Source organism: Nothoprocta perdicaria, unplaced genomic scaffold (genome assembly GCF_003342845.1).
Source record: "Nothoprocta perdicaria isolate Ctin4 unplaced genomic scaffold, notPer1 scaffold_471, whole genome shotgun sequence".
In the NCBI taxonomy this organism is placed as follows: domain Eukaryota; kingdom Metazoa; phylum Chordata; class Aves; order Tinamiformes; family Tinamidae; genus Nothoprocta; species Nothoprocta perdicaria.
This window is the reverse complement of record NW_020455723.1, coordinates 29758-52230: the sequence shown is the minus strand read 5'-3', so window position 1 is coordinate 52230 and position 22473 is coordinate 29758. Positions and strand designations below refer to the sequence as shown.

Genomic DNA, 22473 nt, shown 5'->3' with positions numbered 1-22473 from the left:
TCAATCCAGTATCCTCATCAAGATGTAAGCCTCTTCTACTTGCATGTAAAAACAAGCTAGTAGGACTTATTCATTTGAAAATTCTGACATTGGTAAAATAAAATGAATGCTATTCTTTTGCAAGTTGATAGCCAGTTTCCATGCTAAATATGAGAGTTTCTATATCTTAAAAAAATACACATATATATACACATATTAATGTTTGACACTGAGACTGCCATGCCGCATGAAACGTGGGATTAAGAAAATATTACCTATTGTAAAACATTCTTACAGTTAATCTGAATATACATGAAGTTCTTGCAATTTGTATTCAATTTAAGAAGTTAATTGCATGATTATAAATTACTACCTTATTATGTAGAAGAGAGGTTTACTTATGCTCTACGCAGACTTTTGTACAGTGTGGTCTTTTAAAACCATTTGACTAAAATTCTTTAAAAATTCTTTAAAACGGTAATATCTGGTCTGCCAGAAATGTCTTCTGGTTCTCAGGTTGGATCATCAGAGGCTCTGGTGCCAAGTCCACCACTTGGCATCCTGCAGGACTCTACATGTTCAAAATTCACACACAGTTTACCTCATGCTTTGCACATACATTTCCTTCATTACCAGTAATTTAGCAGCATAAAACTGCCTATCAGATCACAATAACTCTGTACATATGCGGGTCACTCCCTAGAACTTTGGGTTGGAAGGGAAAGGGATAGAGATGCTTGGTTTGTGTACTGAATATGTGGGTGGGTTATCTTAGCAGAGCATAAAGTTATGCTGCAGGCATACATCAAAAAATCACTAAAAGCATTATTGAAGAGGTCAAAGAATTTTGACATCCTTTGTGCAGTTGTGAAATGAGTGAAGTTGGCAATTTAAGTCCGCTGTTACAAGCCGAATTTACAAAATGTGCTCGGACTGGCTGGACCCATACAATAACTCCAAACGAGAAAGAAAAATCCATAAAAGACTCATTGTCAGGACTATTTTCTTGAAGCTTGGGAACTGCCTTTATTTTTATTTTTATTTTTTTTTGAATCTGAGTAGGCTCCTGGAGGTCAGCAAGGTGAACACAAATGGATCCCTCCTCACCCTGGCTAGGTTGTCAGACAAAGCTTAATAATAACTTTTGCTGAACTGCTCTGCTTTCTAAAAATATTTTTTCTCGAGTCTGAAACAGATCATCTCAGTCCTTAGCAAGCAGACCACCTTACTCACTATCCTGCTACTTTGCTTGTCTCTTCTGTGGGAAACTTTACTTTGACGTACAGGCCACAAAGAGAAAGAACCAGGTTCGCTCAGCAGTCCAATACACCTTACTAGTGTCTGCAATAAGTGCTTGAATCTCACTCTAAATTTAGCTGAAAGTCATTTAAATATGTCCTTGAAGGTCTTCTTTATATCTCTAGTTAAGACTCTAGCATGTATTAATTTTCTAATCTGTTGTGGGAAAATTTTAAAATCAACTTTAATCATCATTTTAAAAAATAGAATAACCCTAAACACTTCCAAACCTTTCTACTCAATTTATATATTCCAGAGCTACTGCTGTATAAAGAACTCACTAGCTGCATCAGGAACTTAACTAAGTTGCTTCTACACATAGAACACGTATTAGGTTTTCCAGGTTTGATAGCTAGATTTTACTGTCTATTGTCTAGCTCAGGAGTATATGACTCATGGGAATGGGTGGTTAAGGAAAAATCTTCAGCTTAATCAGTTGTTGTGCTCCGCTCCCTCTTCCATACCAAAGTACCTCCTATTCCCTCCTCCCAAAGAGTCTTCTGTTTTCACTCAGCTGAGAGCACAAGGTCCCCCAAGGCCCAGTAGTTTATCACTATCCTAACCTCTCTACAGCCTAACCTTCTTCATACGCCTCCACCTACCTACGTCTCTATGTATGAGCTTACTGTGTCACTCTACCCTATGCCTCTTTTCTAACAGCACAGACCTAAGTTCTACATTTTCTCATATACAGGTGTCAAACTCATGCTCAGGACTCATGCCTAGGAGAAGACAGCACCACTGTGGACCTTGCCTTAAAGTTAAACATTTAAAGCAAAATGGTCAGGCATTTGCTGAAACAGCAGTAGAAAGTGCTGATCATTACCTATGTCTCCTCAAACTTCCCATAAATACCTAATGAGAGAGAATAAGATGGAGGAGACAGGGCCCTGTGACAGAACAAGCAGCAAAGGGCACAAGCAGACATACAGAAAAATTCCTCTTTTTTTTTTTTTGTTTAAATTTTCCTCCTCTCTCTGAGAGGGCAGTTGAGTACTGTAACAGGTTGCCCCCAGAGAGGTTGTAGAGCCTCCTTCCTTGGAGATGTTCAAAATGTGACCAGACACAATCCTGGGCACACTGCTTTAGCCAGCTCTGCTCCAAGAACGGGTTAGACRAGGTGATCTGCAGAGATGCCTGCCAGCCTCGGAGGAATTCCTCTGACAAAGCAGCAGAACTCAGAATATGTCAAACAGCAGTTTCCAACAAAGAAGCCAAACTGCTCCAACCCGGGAAAGATGTCAAGTCACGCAAAGCTACTGTTTCCTGGTAATGCTTTTCTTTTGTGCTCTTTCCCTCCATATCACTTTTCTGGGGTTTTTGCATTGATTCTTCAAAGTATATTTTTATCCTTTTATCTCCAAGCCTCTATTCCCTCCTAGAAAGGAAGAGGTGGTCAAAAAAAAAGGTTTTTTTTTTTTTTTTTAATCCTTGATTTACTTCCTCTCTGAAGGTATTATATGTTTTAGCACACCTTTTGTGGTGTATAGGGAATTATATCTTGGAGAAGAGTCAGGTTAATTGATGCACACAGCATATTTTCTTCCTGAAATATTGCACTTCGTGGGAGACCTCACTTTTGATTATAGTGAAAGAAGCTAGCGTAGGTCACTGCTTTTTTATTTTAAAACTTTCTAGAGGTAGAGAATTATTCTAAAGAAAGCAACTTATTGTGTTCTGGAATTAGTCACATTAATGCTGTTGGGGCTTTAAAAAAAAAAAGAGAAGAAAGAAAAGAAAAAGACATTTGTTCAATTTGTTAAAAGGGRTGAGTTTCTGACTCTTTCCTGTGGAAGAAGATGAAAGAAGGGTAGAAAGGAAGGGTAAGAGAAAARGAGGGCACTCACCTTAAATTCTACTTTCAAATAGCGGAAATTAGAGCTCTTAAATTTTATTTCAGAGATGCTGAACAAATCAGTCAAAACTAAAGCTAGATCCAGAAGTTTTTCATGTTCACTTCTTATACTTGCTATTTTTCAGCTACACACAATAGTAAGGTGGATTACAGAAGCATGATTATTTTAACAAAACTGCACAGGCTTGCTATTTAACACAAAAAACGACAAGTAGCTTACTTGCATGTATTTAGCGCATCCATTTTTTCTTTTTTCTTTACCTTTTAAGTTTCAGAAGTGGATTTTCCCATTAACCCACAGCCAACTCTGGACACCAGAAAAACGATTGGTATTGAAGCATTTAAGAATAGTGAGCTGCTTTYCCTCTCCTGCTCCTCCAAAGCTATAATTGTCACCATTTTCTTCCTTTGTCTTCTTTGATCTTCCAAAGTGTTAGTTCCATACATGCAATTGCATCTTCGCTACAGTTATGACCACCAACTAGGGASACCAAAAAACAAGAAGTGTTAAATTATGTATTACCTTTATAAAACAAATGCAGTGCTCTTCATGATGAAGTTGAACAGCTGCTGCACATCTTAATACTTTSTATTCAACTGTTTTTTTGGTTTCAATTGTTGCTACTAGGATTCAACATAATCATACCATATTCTCACGTCCAATATTGTCTGGTAGTACTACACTGCACACTACATCCTGCTATAGTATTAAGTGGAAGAAGAATTAAGCTTGCCAAAGTAATTGATTTTGGAAAGCCAGATTCTCACCCAAGGCTTGTGCTTTCAAATCACAAGTTGAAAGTCTAACTCAAGACAAATTTCTACTGCAATGGGACAATCAATATCTACCTTCATCATTTAAAGATAAAGAAAACTTCTGAAAAAAAAACCCTACTCTTCAATATCTCCACAGAAAAGAGTTAAAAGATTTTAAACTTTAAAAAAAGATAATATATACATTTTTATTGTAGGCTCATTCAATACTCCATAAATCAATGACTTGCAATACAAGTATATGCATGCTTTATCCCTTTTTTTTTTTTAATTATTGACAGAACAGTAGAAAGATTTTAACATGTGTTTCCTGGAATACAGTGACACCTCATTCAAATAAACACCTACAGTTCTCATTAATTGACAGTGAAAATAGCCGTGACGAAACCTCCCCTAACAGGAAACCAAGCTAAGAAAGCGTTGGTTGACCAGAAACAATAGTTGACTCCTGAAAGTTTAAACACTCTCTAGTGAAAGATGCTACGATCTGCATGATCGTAGCATCTCCAGGATACGTGAAGAACAGTCCTGAAGTATTTAGTTGTCTTTATTCATGGACAGTAATTTGGTTTATACTGATATATCTGAATATGTCTTGTCCTTAAATTCTAAATGAACTAATCAAGGGAAATCTAAACCTTGTACATTTTAACTTATGTTTGCTCATATATTTTGAATAGAGGTACATCTCAAAAAAACAGTCTTGAGATAGATGCTAGTTAGTAAAAAAAGTTGCAGAATTAAAATTCAGTTCAGCATTTTCATCTGAAAGTGTTAAAATTCCCTCTCCACTCTGTGTTCTTGGAAACTGACTCAAAAAGCCGAAAAGCTAAAAGAAAGGTTTCTAGCATTATAGGCTTCCACAGATTCCTCATATCATAAAAGTCACAGCTTCATGCACAAAATAATTGTATCAACAACAAGTGAAACAAGTTGATTGCAGGAAAACGCAGTTCTAAGATTTAAGATGTTCCATTTTTCAAAGCAGCAAAGGATCCAAGCACTATCACAACTGACATACGAGTTTTTAATATTTCTCTTGTAAAATATTAATGATTCAAATGAGCCTTCTTGTGTAGAASTCTAAATCTGAAAGCAAAGATCAAATGTTTAAAGACAAGTTGTTCAATTCAGGCTGGCACAACACAAGTGCATTACACAAATGCTTTCACTGATAGACTTTTAAAAATTTATTCATGTAATATATTCTGAATGGTAAGGTTTCTATTTAGAGTTCATGACTTTTCCTGTTTCCAGAGTGAGAAAACAACTGATAACGAGCTTGCAGTTTCTAGCTATCTTCTCCCTAAAAGTACTTTAAAGATGGTAATTTGAGCCTGGACTCAGAAACTAACTTACTCCTCATTACGATAATAAAAAGATGATTCTGCACTTCCCCACCCACCCCAAGTCCCCCGTTCTCATTATCTTTCTTGAGGAAATTGAGGAAATTCTTCAATTCTCATTCTCCTCATTATTATTCATATAGAATATGAATAATATATTATTCATATTTATATTATATTATATTATTCTATATTATTCATATATATTCATATTCATATATATTCATATTCATATTATATTATTCTATATTATTCATATAGAATGTATACTGTAGAAACGTATAATGCATACTTCAGAACTATTTCATATACTGTAGGTCAAAATAGAGCTTCACAGTTGAAGCTGTTATCTCTGAAATCAAAAAATCCTTGAGCTGATACGCTTTAAAGTCAATTCCCATTCATTTTTGTTACTTTCTGACCATCAAGAAAAAGTGTTAGTGGCTTAAATTCACTGACAAGTTAAATTACCACAAACCTAACACTGCAGGGTAGTGAAGGATGTTTCATTTATTAATCCTATGCTTGTGAATAATGCAAACCCAGACTTAGATGAAAGTTATTGCCCTTCTTTTGTACAACACAAAGCAACAGTACAAACTGATGCAAAACACAATGAACTGATGTGAGGCTTTTTCCCTTATTTTCTTAAACTGTAGATCTGTGTAGTTGCCATTTCAAGTCAGGAATGTAGGCTGTCAAAAATTAAAGCACAAAATTCTACTAAAGGCAGAACTTTAGTTTCAGATAGAGATCTTTAAGATATCTCTGACATGCCCAACCCACCAGCTCCCTGCTGTATGCTGTGTATCAGATTATCAGAGAATGGAAAGTCAGAGAACATTATGAGCTTTGACATGGAGCACCTAGTTATTTCGTTGGATATTAAATGCTACCCACTTTGTTCAACACTGTGCAAGGAAGTCTTGTCAGCAAACGCTTGTTAGTAACTGAAGCTTTCTGAAGAAAAAAAAGTGCACCTGCTGGTTTAAGGTCAGTTAAACTGAATATCTGAGATCAAAAGCAKGTATTTGGGATGAAATAGTCAATTCAGAATTAATCTGCCAAATGTTCTATTTAATTATTATTAAATGCACACATTGCAGAACAGACTAATTCATCAGACTGACTGAGCACTGGAAAAGATTGTCTGAAGAGGTTGTGGAGTCTCCATCCTTGGAGAGATTCAAAAGCCATCTGGATACAGTCCTGCACTCTAGGTGACCTTGCTTGAGCAGGRCAGGGGAGACTAGATGATCTCCAGGGRTCCCTTTCAATCTCAAACATTCTGCAGTTCTGTGAAAGACAACCATAAAATTTACCGATTTCACTACTGAAACTGGAAACGACTGGAACTGAAGAGCCCTTGCACCAGTACTACAAGGCAAGTAAACTCCAAATAAGTTAGCCTTGTCAYATTATCTTCAGAATTTTGAGAACATGATCTTCCTTAGACTATGACCATTTGACAAGTCAATCACTCCACTCTTCTGGTATGTTCTCTSCTTCTATTACAAAGACTTAAATATGGGCAAGTGTATTACTTCATATGAAATTTTTCTGCATTATTCATGTCTCTTATTTAATAATACAATGTACAGACTGCTTAATAAGAACCTGGGCTCTTACCATCATCTTGGCTAAGTCTCCTGAGGTAGTCAGCCATTAGACTTTTAAGCGCTCTTTTATGAGGGAAGCCTAGCCGATGAGGAAACATTACTGATGTGTCTATTATTTTGTCATGAATTAGCTGGAAAAGAGCAGAGAGCATATTAATGATTACATGCCCTGTTAATCTTTCACCTGCTTCCCACCTCACATCTAAAACCATTCCAGTCTGAGAAATGGTCTCAAGTTTATCCCTGAACCATGCATACTCTACTACCTATCCTGTGTTCTTTTATTTGTCATAGAAATACAAACTCTGGGGCAAGAACTGTAAAAAGCTATGTTCTGGGTTTTCTTCCCCCTCCCAACACCACACCACACATTCATTCACTACTTGTACATATAGAGTGAACATTACTATTTTCAGACAGACAGCTACCATACCATTTTCATGGAAGTTACAAAAGAAAAATTAATTCTGTTAAGGCTAAACACTAAGTCTATTCACCCTGTTAAGGCTATAACTTAATTTTGCTGAGGCTAAGTTCCTGCTTCATAAGCCTATGAAGAGTTGCAGATAGTTACGTCTCTCATGGAATACTGTTGCCATTGATAATGCCAGAAATGTGAATTGTGATGAACTAACAYGAATACTTTGCTGACAGCATAAAGGTAATTTCATTCAATTCAACAGTTAACAAGCTATTGTTTGACAAGTTAACTATATTTTCCATATTCATCTGCTAAAATGCAACATTCCCAAGATTTGTTAGATGACAGTAACATAGCAAGCAGCTACCTCTTAGAATTTGCTTTGAACAATTAAAACTTGTATGTTTTACCTTGAGACCAAATAAATCATTTTCTAAGCTGTGTCCAATTAAAATTGTATCTGCACTGAACAAGCTTAGCAGTACTGCATGTACATCCTGAAGAGATGTTGTAGTGTTCTTCAAGTCATCCTCTGTTACTCCAGAGAATCTAAGGACATATTTTGAACAGTTTCACCAAAGTGAGTAGGAAATGAAATACTTTGAAGTACAAGATCTATAGTCTATAGTCATTTCCCCTAGCAGCTAGGCTGACCCTGGCAAGCTTTGAAATTAGTGTTGCAGTTAAGCAGACAAGACATTTTTTTGATTCTTTTCTTTTCCTGGATAATTTAAGACGAACAATGTTAGATGACCTTAATTTAACTTACCTCTACCACTATAAGCAATTTAACTTTTCTTTGTAAGCATGCACCAAAGAGAACTCTGAGCAAGCATCACTGAAGCAGTTATGCATTACACTAATTCTCTCCTAACTTTTTACAGTGAGGCTCAAAAGCTGCATTTCACCTATGAGCAGTTGCAAGTCTTTAAGAACTTACAGAACTATAAAGTATTTCTTTCAGATAATTTGTCTCAGAGATAAAAAACCAAATATGAATACTGTCTATAAGAGATCTGCACTAAATTCAGCAAAAAATTGTTAGAACTTTTCTATGAAATCTGAAGGTCTCAGTGCATGGCTTATGACTATTCTGCTTTTCATTGAAGTACATTTACACACAATATTTGCATTGTTTTTACTTTGGTAAATTTAGCAAGTTCTRGGAGGTTAAATATTACCATTTCGGGGTTAAAGAAAGCAGAAAAAAAAATCTTCAAATGTGAAAAGAAACTTCTTTGAAGAGAAAAGTCTTAAATGTATTTATCAGAAAGCCTCTTTCCTGAGTGAAGATTTTCACCTTATGCTACTAGAAAGAGATTTTAAAGAGGTAGGTATCTTCTTATATAGTTATCAGTTGATTTATCTTGTAATACAGATTAATAATACACTTACCTCATATTGTAGTCTATGATTTCTCCACCTGGTTTAACAAATGAATCATAGACAATCTGTAACTTAGGATCAACTACTGTCACTCTAGTAAGTTCCAAGCCTTGCGTTGTGTAACACTGGGAGGAAAAACATATTTAACAGGTGTTTAACACAATTTAAAAGCAATTTCTCTTTCCTTACAGTATAAGTAATATTGAGAGCAAAACTGCATGATTCTCAGTCAGTGCAGCATGTAGGAAACYATCTCATAAGCCACAATTTAGTTAATAGAACCAAAGTTACTCATACCATCTCACAGTCCAGGGCATATACACCATAGTTTCCATCAAAAGGAGGTGATTTAGAACGCGTCCTCACAAAACCTTCCAGGATCTTCTGTCTCCCATCATGAACATGAAGCTGCAAAGTTTCCATCCATAAGTATTAAAAATCAAGTTTGTTAAGTTTATCTTACTCAAGTTGCCAAAAAGCTTGTTTCTTTAACAGATTAGAGAGCAAATACAGAGTATTTCTTGGTCAGTATTTACCATGTAATTTAAATGAGCCCTAGTAAGGAACCTAGAATGATTTCACTCAGCTCTGAGTCCAATGGACACAAAAAGGAAAGCCAAAATATTGCCAAAATATTGCATTAAACCCTCTAAAAGCATTACCATACCTTTGCAACCTGACACCCAGGAGATCCAACGAATCCCTCACAACAGCTATAGCGTTTTTCCAAGCCACCTGGAACTGCAAGAAAAGAGAAGATTAAAAGTCAGCAGTTTTTTTACAGCAACTAACAATATGAAAAGCAAGTAGCAGTCTTGTTCCTKTACTGAAACTTTTCCCCCTATTTTCTCCTGAAAGAGCCCTATAGAAAGAGGCTATTTAAAACACAGTTTGTTCCTAGCCATGACATTAAACTGTACATCATTCCCTCCCCATATCAGGTTTCTTAGAAGATACCAATGAAAGGCAGAGATAACTCTAGCATCCAGAAGCAAGCATGTCATATGTGTTTATTTTCATAGCCTCCAAGCAACTAAGATTAAAATTTCTGTGTTTCCAGTTGTACTCATGGCCCGTTGTCCTGGGTGCTGGCCACCACTGAGAAGAGTTTGGGCCCCATYCTCCCTACATTCTCCCCTCAGGCATTTATATCTATCAATCAGATCTCCTCTCAGTCTTCTCTTCTGCTGCTGGATGGCAGCGCAGCCCTCTGCAGTGTCAGCCACTCAATCCAGTTTGGTGTCAATTTGCTCAGGGTGACTCTATGCCTTCATCCAGGTCATTGCTGAACAAGTTGAACAGCACCTGGCCCAGTACTGACCCCTGGGGGACACCACTGGTCACAGGCCTCCAACTGGACTCAGGCAATTTATCACAGCCCTCGGAGCTCTGCCATCTACCAGTGCTCTATCCAGTGAGGAGGACCTCACTGTCCAAGGTCTCAAAGGTAAAGACATACGCAGAGAAAACAAACTTCATTAACAGCAACCTCAGTGCAAAGTAAATTTGCACATACTCTGACTTCACTTTTAAGAACAGGTATTATGACTTATGTGTTCCAAAATATCAATTGTACTTGCCTTTTTGTTCTAATACTCTACCAAAATGGTAATTGCATTCTTCTTTACGTGTATGTCTTCCTGAGGAAGTAACTGTGTATACTTTGCCACATCTACAACAAACTCTTCTGAAAGCTAGAAAAAAAAAGAAAGTATGTTTCCTAGTTGGTTTGTCAAGAAGTTCAAACATACAGAATAGGTGAAACATTTATTCCTCGCAGGTGAAATAATAAGTTACATGTATGGCAGTTTGCTAAAATGGAGCATCTATACATAAGCATTTTACAGAAAAGACCAATTTCCATTATAGAGAATTAATGAGAGGGGGAGAAAATAAATAAAAAAAACATATAAACACACAAAACCCACAAGCTTCTCTGCAGTTACTTCTATTGTTAAAACAAAATTATTCAATAAAATACTTGTGTATTACTTGTGTTACTCAGGATTAAGTAACAAAAGCTTAACAATTCACTTGCAGTCCAACCTCTAAATATAGAGCACTAGTGCAAGATATTTTGTTATCTGTGAATTTTATTGTCCTATGTAACCACTGAGTCAAGTTCAAGTTCCTTGTAGACAGTTTCACTTACCATCACATAATTTTTTTTTTATAATCCCGTTAAATACAGCATTACCATGTTTTTCAGGATGTGGTTGAGGGAAGTTATTTTCATCCAGTTGTTCCTTAGTCAAAAGATAGTCTTTTAAAAGCTCATACAGAGCAGCATTTGTAAGATCTAAATAAAAAGAAATTTCTATATTTAATATTAGACTATATTTAATTCTTAAATATATTGATATTAATGCTTCTAAATTAAAATGAAGCATAAACTATGATGTACATCGGGATTTCAAAGCAAAAATTGCATATTTATATCTCAGCACAATTAGAAGTGGCCAGTAGGGAAATATTGCTCATAACTAAGAGATTGTACAATATAAAATTCTTAGTTATTATGCAAAGACTTCACATGTAATACTAAAAACTTGCTCTTTTCAATCAGAATTGACATTTTTTCCCTATTAGGAGAATGAATCTTCAGATATCAGCAACAGACTGTATTGCATCCCTGGCTAATTACCTATGGTTAATATATAAAACTTTATCAAAAGCAGGGTCACATTTTCAATAAAATAAAGCTAATTATATGCTGAAATGGAAAAGTGACATATTTCTCCCTTCTTTACCATTCTTCTCCTCTGACTTCATAGATCCAGTTTCACCCAGGGACTTGCAGTCACTAAGTTGCCCTGAAGGCAGAAAAATATTAGAAGAATTAACATTAGAAGAAATGTTAATTTTAACATTTTCTTCAAATTCTGATATCCTGTTGAATTTCTAACCAGATCTATAGAATTAAAATATATTTCTTTCAACTGATATCTATCTATAGCTGAATTACAATATATAAAATTATCTTTAGTAAAGTAAAACTAAACAATTCTTATTAGTCTATTCCTCCTTCATTCTTATTTCTCTACATCAAATATATATAAAAAACAAACAAACAAAAGCTTTGTTGAAAGAAAAACTACCATGATTCCTTAGCTTTTTGAGGGTGTTCACAGCAATATTCAGGTACATATTTTTACTGCCGCAACGATCATAAATTGATTTTTCTTCTATCAGGGCCTATAGTAAAAAAAACAACCACAAAAAAAGTTAATGTTGTATGTTTCTATCATCTCCATTTAGAATGTGGTATTTTGARCCTAGAGATGAAAAACATGTTTAAATAGTATCCTAAACCTAAAGTACAAAAAAAGACACAGAGAAAGTTGAATTAGCCTTCTGGGAAGACAGTTTCAGTATCTACAAAGGAAAGTAGGTGCAAAGGAAAGCAGGATTTCAGGGAAGACAAATGCTCCAATCAAAATTTTAAATCTCACCAAGTACTACATTTCTAGTTAAAGAAATACAGTAAATTTCCTCTTAAAAAGCTGTAGGAGAATGAGATGAAATGACTATTTCATCTCAGTCATGCAATTACGAAGAAAAACATCACATTGGAACTTGAACACTTGGAACATCACTGGAATTATAAAATTATATTATTATATTATATATATTTTTATTTATTTATTAGTTATATTCATTATATATAATTATTTTATATAATTATTAGTTTATTAACAAAACTAACAGTTTACTAATCTCTTGGGAGAAGAAAAAGGGTTTCTCCCTCCTCGCTCTCCACTTGTTTTTTATTTCACTCTTTACTGTCCTTAACTATACTACTACACTTAACAGAAAATAAGCCTATTTCAGCTATAAACAGGGCTTTTTAACAGAAACACTGTAGCAGCTCTAATTTGCTAGTCTATAGAGCACAGGGAAAAATGGAAAGCTGAGGAAGCTTAGATATAACACTGGAAAGTTACAGAGAAGATGAAACATTATTTTGTAGGAAAAGGTAATGAAAGACATGCTGCAATGAAGAATAAGTAGTAGAGCAGTAACATCTAGTATTTTACTGCAGGTGCTGCTACATATATGTAAAGTCTTACAAGAATATCTTCATAAGAAGAATCTTTCAACTTCCAGCACTAGTGGGAGGATATTAGTGTAGCCAGTTAATAGTTAATACAAGATGAAAATGACTGAGATGTTTTTTGCTTTCCAAAAGTATATTTGCTTCCCGTCCTGACCTCAAAATCATTATTTACATTCCAGAAAGAGTTCCACAGTTCCATGAAGATATTTTATTTTGCATTTTCCCATTTCACAATGAAGCTTCTCTGCTTTCCTAGTTACAATTCATGTCATTTTATAAGATTTTTGAGGGAAATCTATAATTCATTAATTAGAACAGGAAAAGCAAAAGTCCCAGTATATTTTAACCTTCGCCTGCTTACTGAAGAGGCAGAAATAGCTGCCCTTTAAAAACAAACACAAAAACACCACTACATTGTGCATCATTAAGACATACTGACTTCATTCATTAAGAGAAAGAATTACAGAGACCTACATACTTCCAAACACTGCAAACCTTATCAATAGCTTCATTCACAGTGCCATAAATTTTGAAGCATTCTTCAAGAAAGAAACTGAAATATCGCTGTCGTATGTCATGTGGTACTTTAGATCCTGATTCTGGAATGGAAGGCTTTTTTCCAGTAGAAACCTTTAAAAAAAAAACCAAAAACATAAAAACACATCCAGTGACCATGCAGCAAAGCTACTCCTGAAGAACCAAACAGTTCACATACATTCTTATATAAAAAATCCACATATGTTCTTGTGTCCTGCACATGCAGGAGACACTCTTCTTATTTGAAATACAAACATGAASTAATAGAGACTTTCAACTGTAATATTGGTTGTAATTGTAATTACAACTAATTGTAACCGTACTAATTACAGCTAATTGTAATATTGTAATAACTGGAATAYTGTGTGCAGTTCTGGGCTCACCAGTGTAAGAGGGATGTAGAGCCGATTAACATGTCTAAGCTCATGAAGGAAGAATGTAGGTGGGAAGGGGCCAAACTCTTCTCAGTGGTGGCCAGTGACAAGGGGCAATGGGTAKAAGTTGAAACAYAGGCAGTTCCATCTTCATGTGAGGAGGAACTTCTTTCCTGTGAGGGTGCCCRAGCCCTGGCACAGGCTGCCCAGGGAGGCTGKGGAGKCTCCTGCTCTGGAGATCTTCYCAACCCACCTGGATGCCACCCTGTGCCCTGTGAGGTGACACTGCTGGAACAAGGGGGTTGGACTAGAAGATCTCTAGGGGTCCCTTCCAACCTTAACCATTCTGTGACTCTGCGATTCTGTGTAATGTACAGTATTTAGAGACAGAGTTAAGCCATAACATCTCAATCTTAATTAGAAAGAAAATCTTGTAGTCTGTTCTGTCCCAGAAATCTTCAGTACCTCTGCTTTATAAAAAAAGTTGTTTACATCTGTAGCTTCTACAGAGGGAAAACAAAAACATAACTTGAACCACAAAACATAACTTGAACCACAACTTGATTTAGTCAATCAGAAAAGCAGTACCATTGGTAGCTGCCATTAGTATGATGACAATCTCCTAGGAGCAATAAAAAAAATAGTTACAGAACTAATGGAGTATTTCAAATGGCCTCACTCACTATTGCAAGTTATGCAGCCAAATTTCCCTGCATTTGGTAAACTACAGGTGTAAACAGAGTACATAGAGTGAATGAAAGAAATCTACCTTCCTGACTATGTTACCTCTTTTTCCTGCCACTCCCTCCCCCCCACCTCTGTTTTTGACATGTTGCTTGACCTAGGGCAGTTTGCATCTAGGTATATGTTCTTTTGGAGAAATTGCTGCAAACAAAAACAACTTTTTGCTGAGATTTCTGGAAGTAGGAATACACCATAGTGGTATATTCAGTTATTGAGAAACATTGCATGTAAAGAGTTAGAAGTGTTTGTTTTCTCATGAATTACAAAACTAAAAAATTGTTTCTGTCATTAAGAAAATGCATCAGCTGTTATTAAATGGGCAATAGCTATGAAGAACAGGGGGAACCCTTTAGCTGATTTCCTACCAATAGATGGCTTTGAATATGATTCTGTGATTCTTTGAATATGATTCTGTGATTCTTTGAATATGATTCTGTGATTCTTTGAATATGATTCTGTGATTCTTTGAATATTACTGCTAGACTTGCTACAAAGCATACACATATCTTTGCTTGAAAATAACATGCACTGCATGCAGTAAATAAGGATTTTTTTAAATTGTACTTGTATATCATACTGTTTAAGCCCGTGTTAATCCACTACTGCCTTTAATTAAGTTCCTCACTTCTGCTTGCACCTACATGCCATATAGAGATGCAAGTTCTGCAACAGTAACTCTACAGTACCTTACTCTGCACAGGAGCAACTCTTTTAAAGGAAGGTCTATAGGGCACAACTGCTGTAACATTTCGTTCCAGTAGTGCACACAGTTGACTGCTATTGGCTTCAACAGGCTGAACTTCAAGCAAGTTAAAACAGGCTGAAACAAATAAAAGATACAGATTAAAGTTAATCTCTAGCAGTAAACTTTATTTAATCAAATTAAATAAATCTGGAATTTGATTACTCCACAGCTGCTTTGGTAAAGTAACCTGTGAAAGTATATCCTGAACTTAGGAAACATTAAGATTTCACTTTTGCAAAGTGATTTTCCACAAAATGTCCTAAAAAGGACAATGTGGATTTTGATCCAAACAGTATTGCTCAAAGATTTAGAGCAATAAAACCTGTCCCCAGTGAATGGAGGCTTCCGAATACTTAGTCTTGTATGTGGATACAGCAGCTACATGCAAAAGCTAACCGCCTATCATTCAACCCTCAGATTGCTTTCACACAACCAAGGGAAGGAGACACATTCCAGAGATGCCTGGCACAAAACAAACTCTAGCTTGTGAAACCTACGGATGACGTTGTCATACCCACTGGTCCTATGCTTTGAACTTCAGTAGCTGACAACTCCAACACAGGTTCTTTCTTTCCAGAAGTTGTAGCAACAAAATCTTCATTTCTACCAGCATCTATGAACTCCACTGCTTCCTGCTGCATTCTTGCATTATCACCCTGCTGTAAAGACACTCTGAAAGGCCCAGTTTCTTTTTTGCTCTGTACCTGGTATGCATACACACAGAAATAGATGAGTTAACATTCAAGTAATTACACTCACAGCAAGACCATGCTAACATTACTTCTTAAAACTCATTCTGCTATCAGCTGGAAAAGGACAAAGCTGCAGGAGCAGTGGGAAGGGTAATAGGCTTAAAAGAATATGCCTTAATATGGTCATCCAAAGTCTTCTGAGAGCAGAGTAAGAAACGCTTCTGGTTTGCTCGTAGTATAGGTCCACACTTCAAAAGGGCTTTTCTAGGCTCTCTTCATTAGTCTCAGCAGTTCTAGGCAGCTGCTGACTTCACCTGTGCCTGGAACCAACTCCAAGTACTACAGGATTACATTTTTACATATGTGTATTTGTATACAACAGCTTTTAGGAGAAGCAGTAATGAATAGTTAGTTTTCATTCATTTCAAAGCATTTTTGCAATTAGATTACAAAACTGAGATCACCATGAGTCTACTGAAAGTAAACCGGACCTATGTCAAACCTCAGCCTAATACCGGATTATAACTCACATCAAGATTTGCAGCATGTGTAATTCTTTTCTTTTGCACAAGAACATCTTCTTCTGTTTTTAGTAAATCCACATTTTCTCCATGTACCTGTTAAAAATAAGAATTGACTATTTTGCACCAAATATTGCACTAAAGGTGCAATCACTTTGTTTATGATTATGCTTATAGTAAGTCTTAAGAAATCCCATCCCAAAGGGGTGAGCACTTAGGGCAGTTCTCTGTCTCAGTAAATATATAGATTTCCCATTATTAAGCTACTTTAAAAAAGATAAATAGTTCTTTTTACCTTTCTCTACTGGTCCTGTAGACTCAAATATTTAACATCAACTAACACGCACTTTGGAAAGAACGCCTGAACTTGACTAAGCATAGTTTCATTTCCTAATATCCTTATAAAAAGAGCAAGCACAGAAAGGAAAACAAGATACCTGCTTATCATCTTTCTTTTGCACTTCTTTTTCAAACTCATAGAAAATTCTCCGACACTCTTCTATTGGATCATCTGATTCTGAGAACTCTGTATCCCCCTCATTAGATTCCACTTCCTCAGAAGATGAATCAAATATTGTCATTTTGCTTTCATTGCTTGCACACACAGCTTCAACAAGGGTTTTCTTATTATTCTTTTTAGCCAGGTCTGTTTTATAGCAAGCCTCCTTGCCCACATTTAAGTAATCATCCAGATAATGGCAAGTATCTTCTAGAATATCATTACCTTTATTTTCTTCTATGCTCTGAATCTTCTCTATATTTATTATCATTTCCTTAGAATTTCCTCCAGATATGCTTTTATCTCCCAAAGAGTAGCTACTGTTCCAGACAGACTGCACTACTCCTTTGCTGGTTATACAGTTATTAGGGCTATGTCCCTGAACAGATGCTTCAACTAGCATATTAGTTTGTGCAATCTCTGGCTTCAGAGTTTTCTTCTGCATGCCAGCTTCAAGACAGATAGCTGAAGACCAATGTTCTTCCTCGGAATACACAAAAGCATTTGTTTTCTCCATAAGATTACCTGAAAATTTCGGTATTTCAGTGTTGACATCAGACAAATATATTTTACTAGTTTCTGGAGAAACATCATTTAGTGTTTTAGATTTATTTAAATTCCTGTCTTCCTTTTGACAAGTGATTATTTCCTTTGATTTTTCTACTGCACACCTAGAAGGACTATCTGCTACGTCACTAGCATGCAGCTCTTTTGCACGTATTACGGCAGCCAGTTCTTCCTTATTACTGTTTTCACAATTTCTACTTATTCTTGGCTTTTTATTAACAGTGAATGGAGGCACATCAATGACAAGGTCATATTCATCATCAGAGTCTTGAAGTTTTATTTCAAGTTTCACAGTGGAAGAGTTTGACCTCTTTGTAGATGCGCATCTCGTCCTCAACGGCGACATCCTTGAACTCTCCTCCTGAGGCTCACATGGAAATACTTCCTCCGACTTCAAACTCTGGTTAGCATTTTCATCCTCTTTCTCTATTGAAGAAACAAGGAGATCTGAAAGATAATTCACTAGAAAATTATATTCAAGAAAGTTGATAGACATGTATCAATGCATTTTTCTAGTTTAAAAACCACCAATTATCCCAGTGTTTGAAAAAACTAAAAGAAAAATACCCTACAACAACTTCATTAAGAAAAAGTATCTTGCTCTCCTTAAGACTATTTTCACAGGTCACAGTGGTTTTAATCATTTCATCTCAAAAAAAAAGAAATGTACTAAGAATTCCTACTGTTCTTTAACTCAAATGAAAAAGAAGTCTGATTTTAAGAAGTCCGGTCCTACTAAGTCACAATCTGCCCACAAACTTCAGCTGAGGAAAAAAAGAAATTTTATTAATTATACTAGGAACTACCAATCTTACCACCACAAACATCCTGTAACATTTCAAAACAGACATATTTACATGTTCTTCAAACTCAGTTCAGAAGAAGAGATTCAGAAGAATTTAAGTTAAGATAAATTTACTTTAGGACTAATAAAAATAAATAATAAAATTTACCAATTTTCTAATAATCTAATAAAATTTACTTTTATCTAATGAAAAGATAAACTTAAGTTTTTTTTTAAAGCTTTTTAAGGTTTAGGCTTCTAGCACTGCTGGGTTCTGCATTTCCCATTCTAAAGGCGTTTTGGTACTCTGCACCCCCACCAAGCAGTGCCTTCCTCAGTCATTAGGGCATCCCCGTTGCCTGAAAACGCAAGTTCTAACACAAACAAGGAAACACCGGGAGGAGGAGAGAGCCGCGAAGGCTGCTGCTCGGGCGGGAGAGGCGGCGGGCTGCCCTGCCCCGCTCCGCTCCGCCCTCACCCGGTGCCGGGGCGGCCGCCGAGGCCGGGGGCGGCTCGCGGTGCCGGTACTGGCAGTGCGGCCGCCCGCAGCCGCCGCCCGCCGCGCCCTCGAAGGGGCAGAGGAAGGTGCGGAAGTATCCGACGGGGCGGAGCATCCCGCTGGATGCCTGCTGCGGGGCGGGTAACGCGCCGCTACCCGGGCGCCCCGGGCCCGCGGGCGCTATGGGGAGCGCGCGCGGCGCCGCCCCGTGCGCGGCGGCCAATGGGAGCGCAGCGGCGGCCGGGGCGCGGGGCGGCGGTTGGAGGCGGCGGTTGGAGCGGTTGGAGGCGCACCGTTAAAGGGCGGGCAGGCGGCGGCGTTGCCGTTGCTGGTGGGGACAGCGGCGCGAATAAGGCTCCCGCAGCCCCTACGGAGGAGCTGGGACCTGCGGAGGCGGCTGGTGGAAGCGGGTGAAGCCTTCCCACCTGCCTGGAATGGGAATCGTCATCTAAAGCAGAAGGAGTAGAAAGATACTGGAGTGAGGATAAAGTGGTTGGAACTTAAGTGGCGAGCCATGATGGCAATTGTAGGAACGATGGTAACAATATTGAGGACCGAGCATCAAACTGTGGGGGGTTGTGCTGTTCTGCCATTATGGAGCTCCGATGTGTTTCTCCATCTGGAGAGAGAATGTCCCAATGTGCATTGTAGAGAACAGGATGCAGAACTTGAAGTGTGAGAARGTGGTACCCGGTAAGTTTGTCAATGTCAGCGCAAGAAGTCTTATGTGCGTACCCACTGTATGAGGCCTGTGCATCCTGACACCATTCACTACTAAAAGAAGTCATCTCCAACCTGGTATTGACAGAGCCACTTTCYCACAATAGGGCCCACCAGGTACCAGGGTCACTGAACTGGACCCTAAACTCACATCCATTTACAGAACAGAGGAGGGCTAAATAGTGATATTGCTGGAAGTTTCCTAGGAGTGAAGTTAGAGTTTGCTGGGGACTGTTGAACCAGATCAAGGTGCCTWGCAAATGCCTGTCTAGTCCTGGGAACACCAGAAATTCAGAGCACTGAGGAGGYTCTGCAGGTTGTCCTTGAAGGAGGGAGTAGGTATCTACTTTACAAAAATACTGTAAAATATTTTCAGGGATATCGCTGGTACTGGCATGTGGGAAACAAGAAAATGTAATAGCCTTGAGGCAAGTAAGCAGAGGATATTGAATGGCATCCCAAGTAAAACAAGTTCAATCTTCTGAGTGGACTGAAAATTGAAAAACCATCTGTTTTAACATTCAAGACCTCCATGCACATGTAAGAATTTAGGTGGATGACATGGATTACCTCAGCAGTCATGGCAACAGCCAGATGGAGAGCAGAGGTGGAGTTTAAAACCTAGCAGTCAACAGTCAGGTGCTGAGAGCTTTTAGCCTTGTGTACAGACCATACAAASCTGTGAAAAGGGGAGTGCATATGGACAATTACTCCCTGCTCCTCAGAGCACAGTGATTTGCTTGAGGGCTTGCAGGTTTACAGGACATGGTAGGAGATTAACAGTATAGATCATAGGAGGTAGCAGCAGAGGTGCTTCTTGGACTACCCRGTGTAGTCACCATATATTTCCTTAAGCATCATGGAAAGCATGATGTCTAAGGAAGATCATACCTAGGATGTTTGAGTTCCCCAAGACTGCAGTTCCTCTGACTGTATGTCCCTTAGGGAAGGCACACCTGACTGTAGCTATGAACTGTTAAGACCCATGAATCCTATGGCTAACTCGTTTAAAGAGAAACTATTGAATAATAATAAAAGGCAACGTAATATTATCGTGACTCCAGCCAAAACAACAACCCAGGCAGCCATCCTGAATCAGCAATCTTGGGTTAATATCTAGACACACAATTCCACAGATATAAAGCAAACTTGCTTTCTTCAGGTGAGTGATTGGGAAAGTTCCAGATTCCCCAGCTGGATGAGTTCCTTTTATTTGCGTCATCATCAAAGCACTTTTGGGACTTATCAAGATCATTGTCACCGTCTTATAACCTTTTCAGTAATTGGGCGTGGGGGATCTTAGATGCATGGTAATGGTATAAGGCACTGCTAGCCTAGAATTTCATTACACTGATCAAAATTGTATCCCCTGTCTCTTTATTTGGAAGTAGTTAATGCCTGCCCACAAACATTTGTTTGTGTTCTAACCCTGAGTCATCTCATCTCAAAAGGTAAAGCTCATTCTCACTCTTCAATAAATTTCAAGTTACATATTTTCAGCGACTCACAAACACCATTTTTAAAAATATAGTTTAAAGCATTTTTTTTATACCATCAGCATCTGAATTTGAACTCTAATCAGTTTTTGCCATAGTCAGTGAGTTTATATTTAAATTTGGTCTGCATTTAAGGCTTTATATGAGGGAGTGCTGCTGTGAGTTGATTCAGCAGAAATGGATGATACATCATCCATTGAATTTATGAAGGGTAAAGTTTTTGGCTTTGAGCTGTCAGAGTGGGAGCCATTCCATACATCTGATGCTGTTGTCTCACTCCTGACTTTGCTTTCTGCAGTTCTAGAAACTGAAGAATGAGAAACTCTCTTCAAAGAGCAAAAGAAGGATGGAAAAGCTGTTCTCTGTTTTTCAGGTGAGCTTCTTTGTGTATTAGAAGAATGCCTAAAACACAAGACAAAAATCATATTATTTTAACCTCGGAAATCCCATGTAATCTTAATAGTTCTCATCTGGGGGCACATAGGAAGTTACTACATTTTCATTTTTCAGGATTTGAACTGACAAGTATATGACATTTTATAAGGAACTTTGTTTTTTCTGTGCATCAACACTGGGAAATAGTGTTTTGTGACTTTTAATAATTTACCTTTTAAATTTAATTTGGCAGGGAAAAGCATTCACTCTACAACCTTCTAAAACTTCTATCACATTTTTGCAAGGTATTTATACCACATTTGGCATAGCAGCCTTCCTTTAATACCTTCAAACCTACAGTTCTCAAGATTGTTTTATTTATATGGGTTTTTTTAACTATCAAGGAACACACAAAATAGTAATTTGTGGTTGTGTATAGAACCTGAAGCCTATTGTTGCATCTGCCTTCAGCTCAAAGGTGAACTAAAAAGTGTGAATTCCAGGGGTATGGTACATGATTGGAAATACTTACACTTTTTGTCTTCTGTGCTTGTAGAAAGTCACACCACAACATACTATCATTATTAAGGAAAAGGCGAGAGTTAYGGATGACACGGCAAGTGTGACATTGACTGTAAAATCTTCTTGGCTTGTTTCTTGAGGCATTTTCCTTTTAAGTAAATCATTCTTGTCTGACACTACAAAAATAAAGCAGACCACATCAACTGTATTCAGACAGGTAATGTCTTATGGATGTACACAGAAAAGGATTATACCTGTGCAAATTTCCAATTCAAATTAGCATTTCTTAATAAAAGGTCTAGTTTAGCCAAAACAGGCTTTTTTATTTGTCCATAAATTAATGCAAAATAAATCTGCAATTGCTCTAATAGCTACACTTGATGTCATCATTTTGTTGCTTGTGATGTTTGTAAGAAGGAATGAAACTTAAACCTGTTTCCAGTGAGCTAATTATTTCTRTCTTTAACATTTTTTATTGTCTTTTACAGGTATCTTTTTTTCTTAGTTTTGGGTCTTAAACCTCCTCAGTTCCTCCTGGTTTGTGTTCGTTCTCTTGAATGTAGTTTATTCTGAAAAGCGGTACCAATCAGATGAACTTTGCTGTTCTTACTTAACTGTTGCTTTCAGAGATATGCTRTAATGATTATTCATATCTTTGGCTC

At 37.3% G+C, this 22473-nt stretch overlaps 1 protein-coding gene across 1 annotated transcript; it reads right to left on the bottom strand.

Moving 5' to 3' along the window:
• Nucleotides 1–3155: 3155 nt before the first annotated feature.
• On the bottom strand, nucleotides 3156–18813 carry LOC112953943 (RNA exonuclease 1 homolog). The gene is made up of 16 exons (XM_026047070.1): nucleotides 18678–18813; nucleotides 16787–17862; nucleotides 16359–16445; nucleotides 15651–15840; nucleotides 15078–15211; nucleotides 13232–13366; nucleotides 11778–11874; nucleotides 11430–11492; nucleotides 10832–10978; nucleotides 10260–10373; nucleotides 9347–9420; nucleotides 8977–9087; nucleotides 8689–8804; nucleotides 7704–7842; nucleotides 6883–7003; nucleotides 3156–3614 (listed from the first exon to the last, which is right to left on the bottom strand). The coding sequence occupies exons 1-16, from the start codon at nucleotides 18811–18813 to the stop codon at nucleotides 3526–3528; spliced, it is 2829 nt and encodes a 942-aa protein (XP_025902855.1). The 3' UTR covers nucleotides 3156–3525.
• Nucleotides 18814–22473: the final 3660 nt, after the last annotated feature.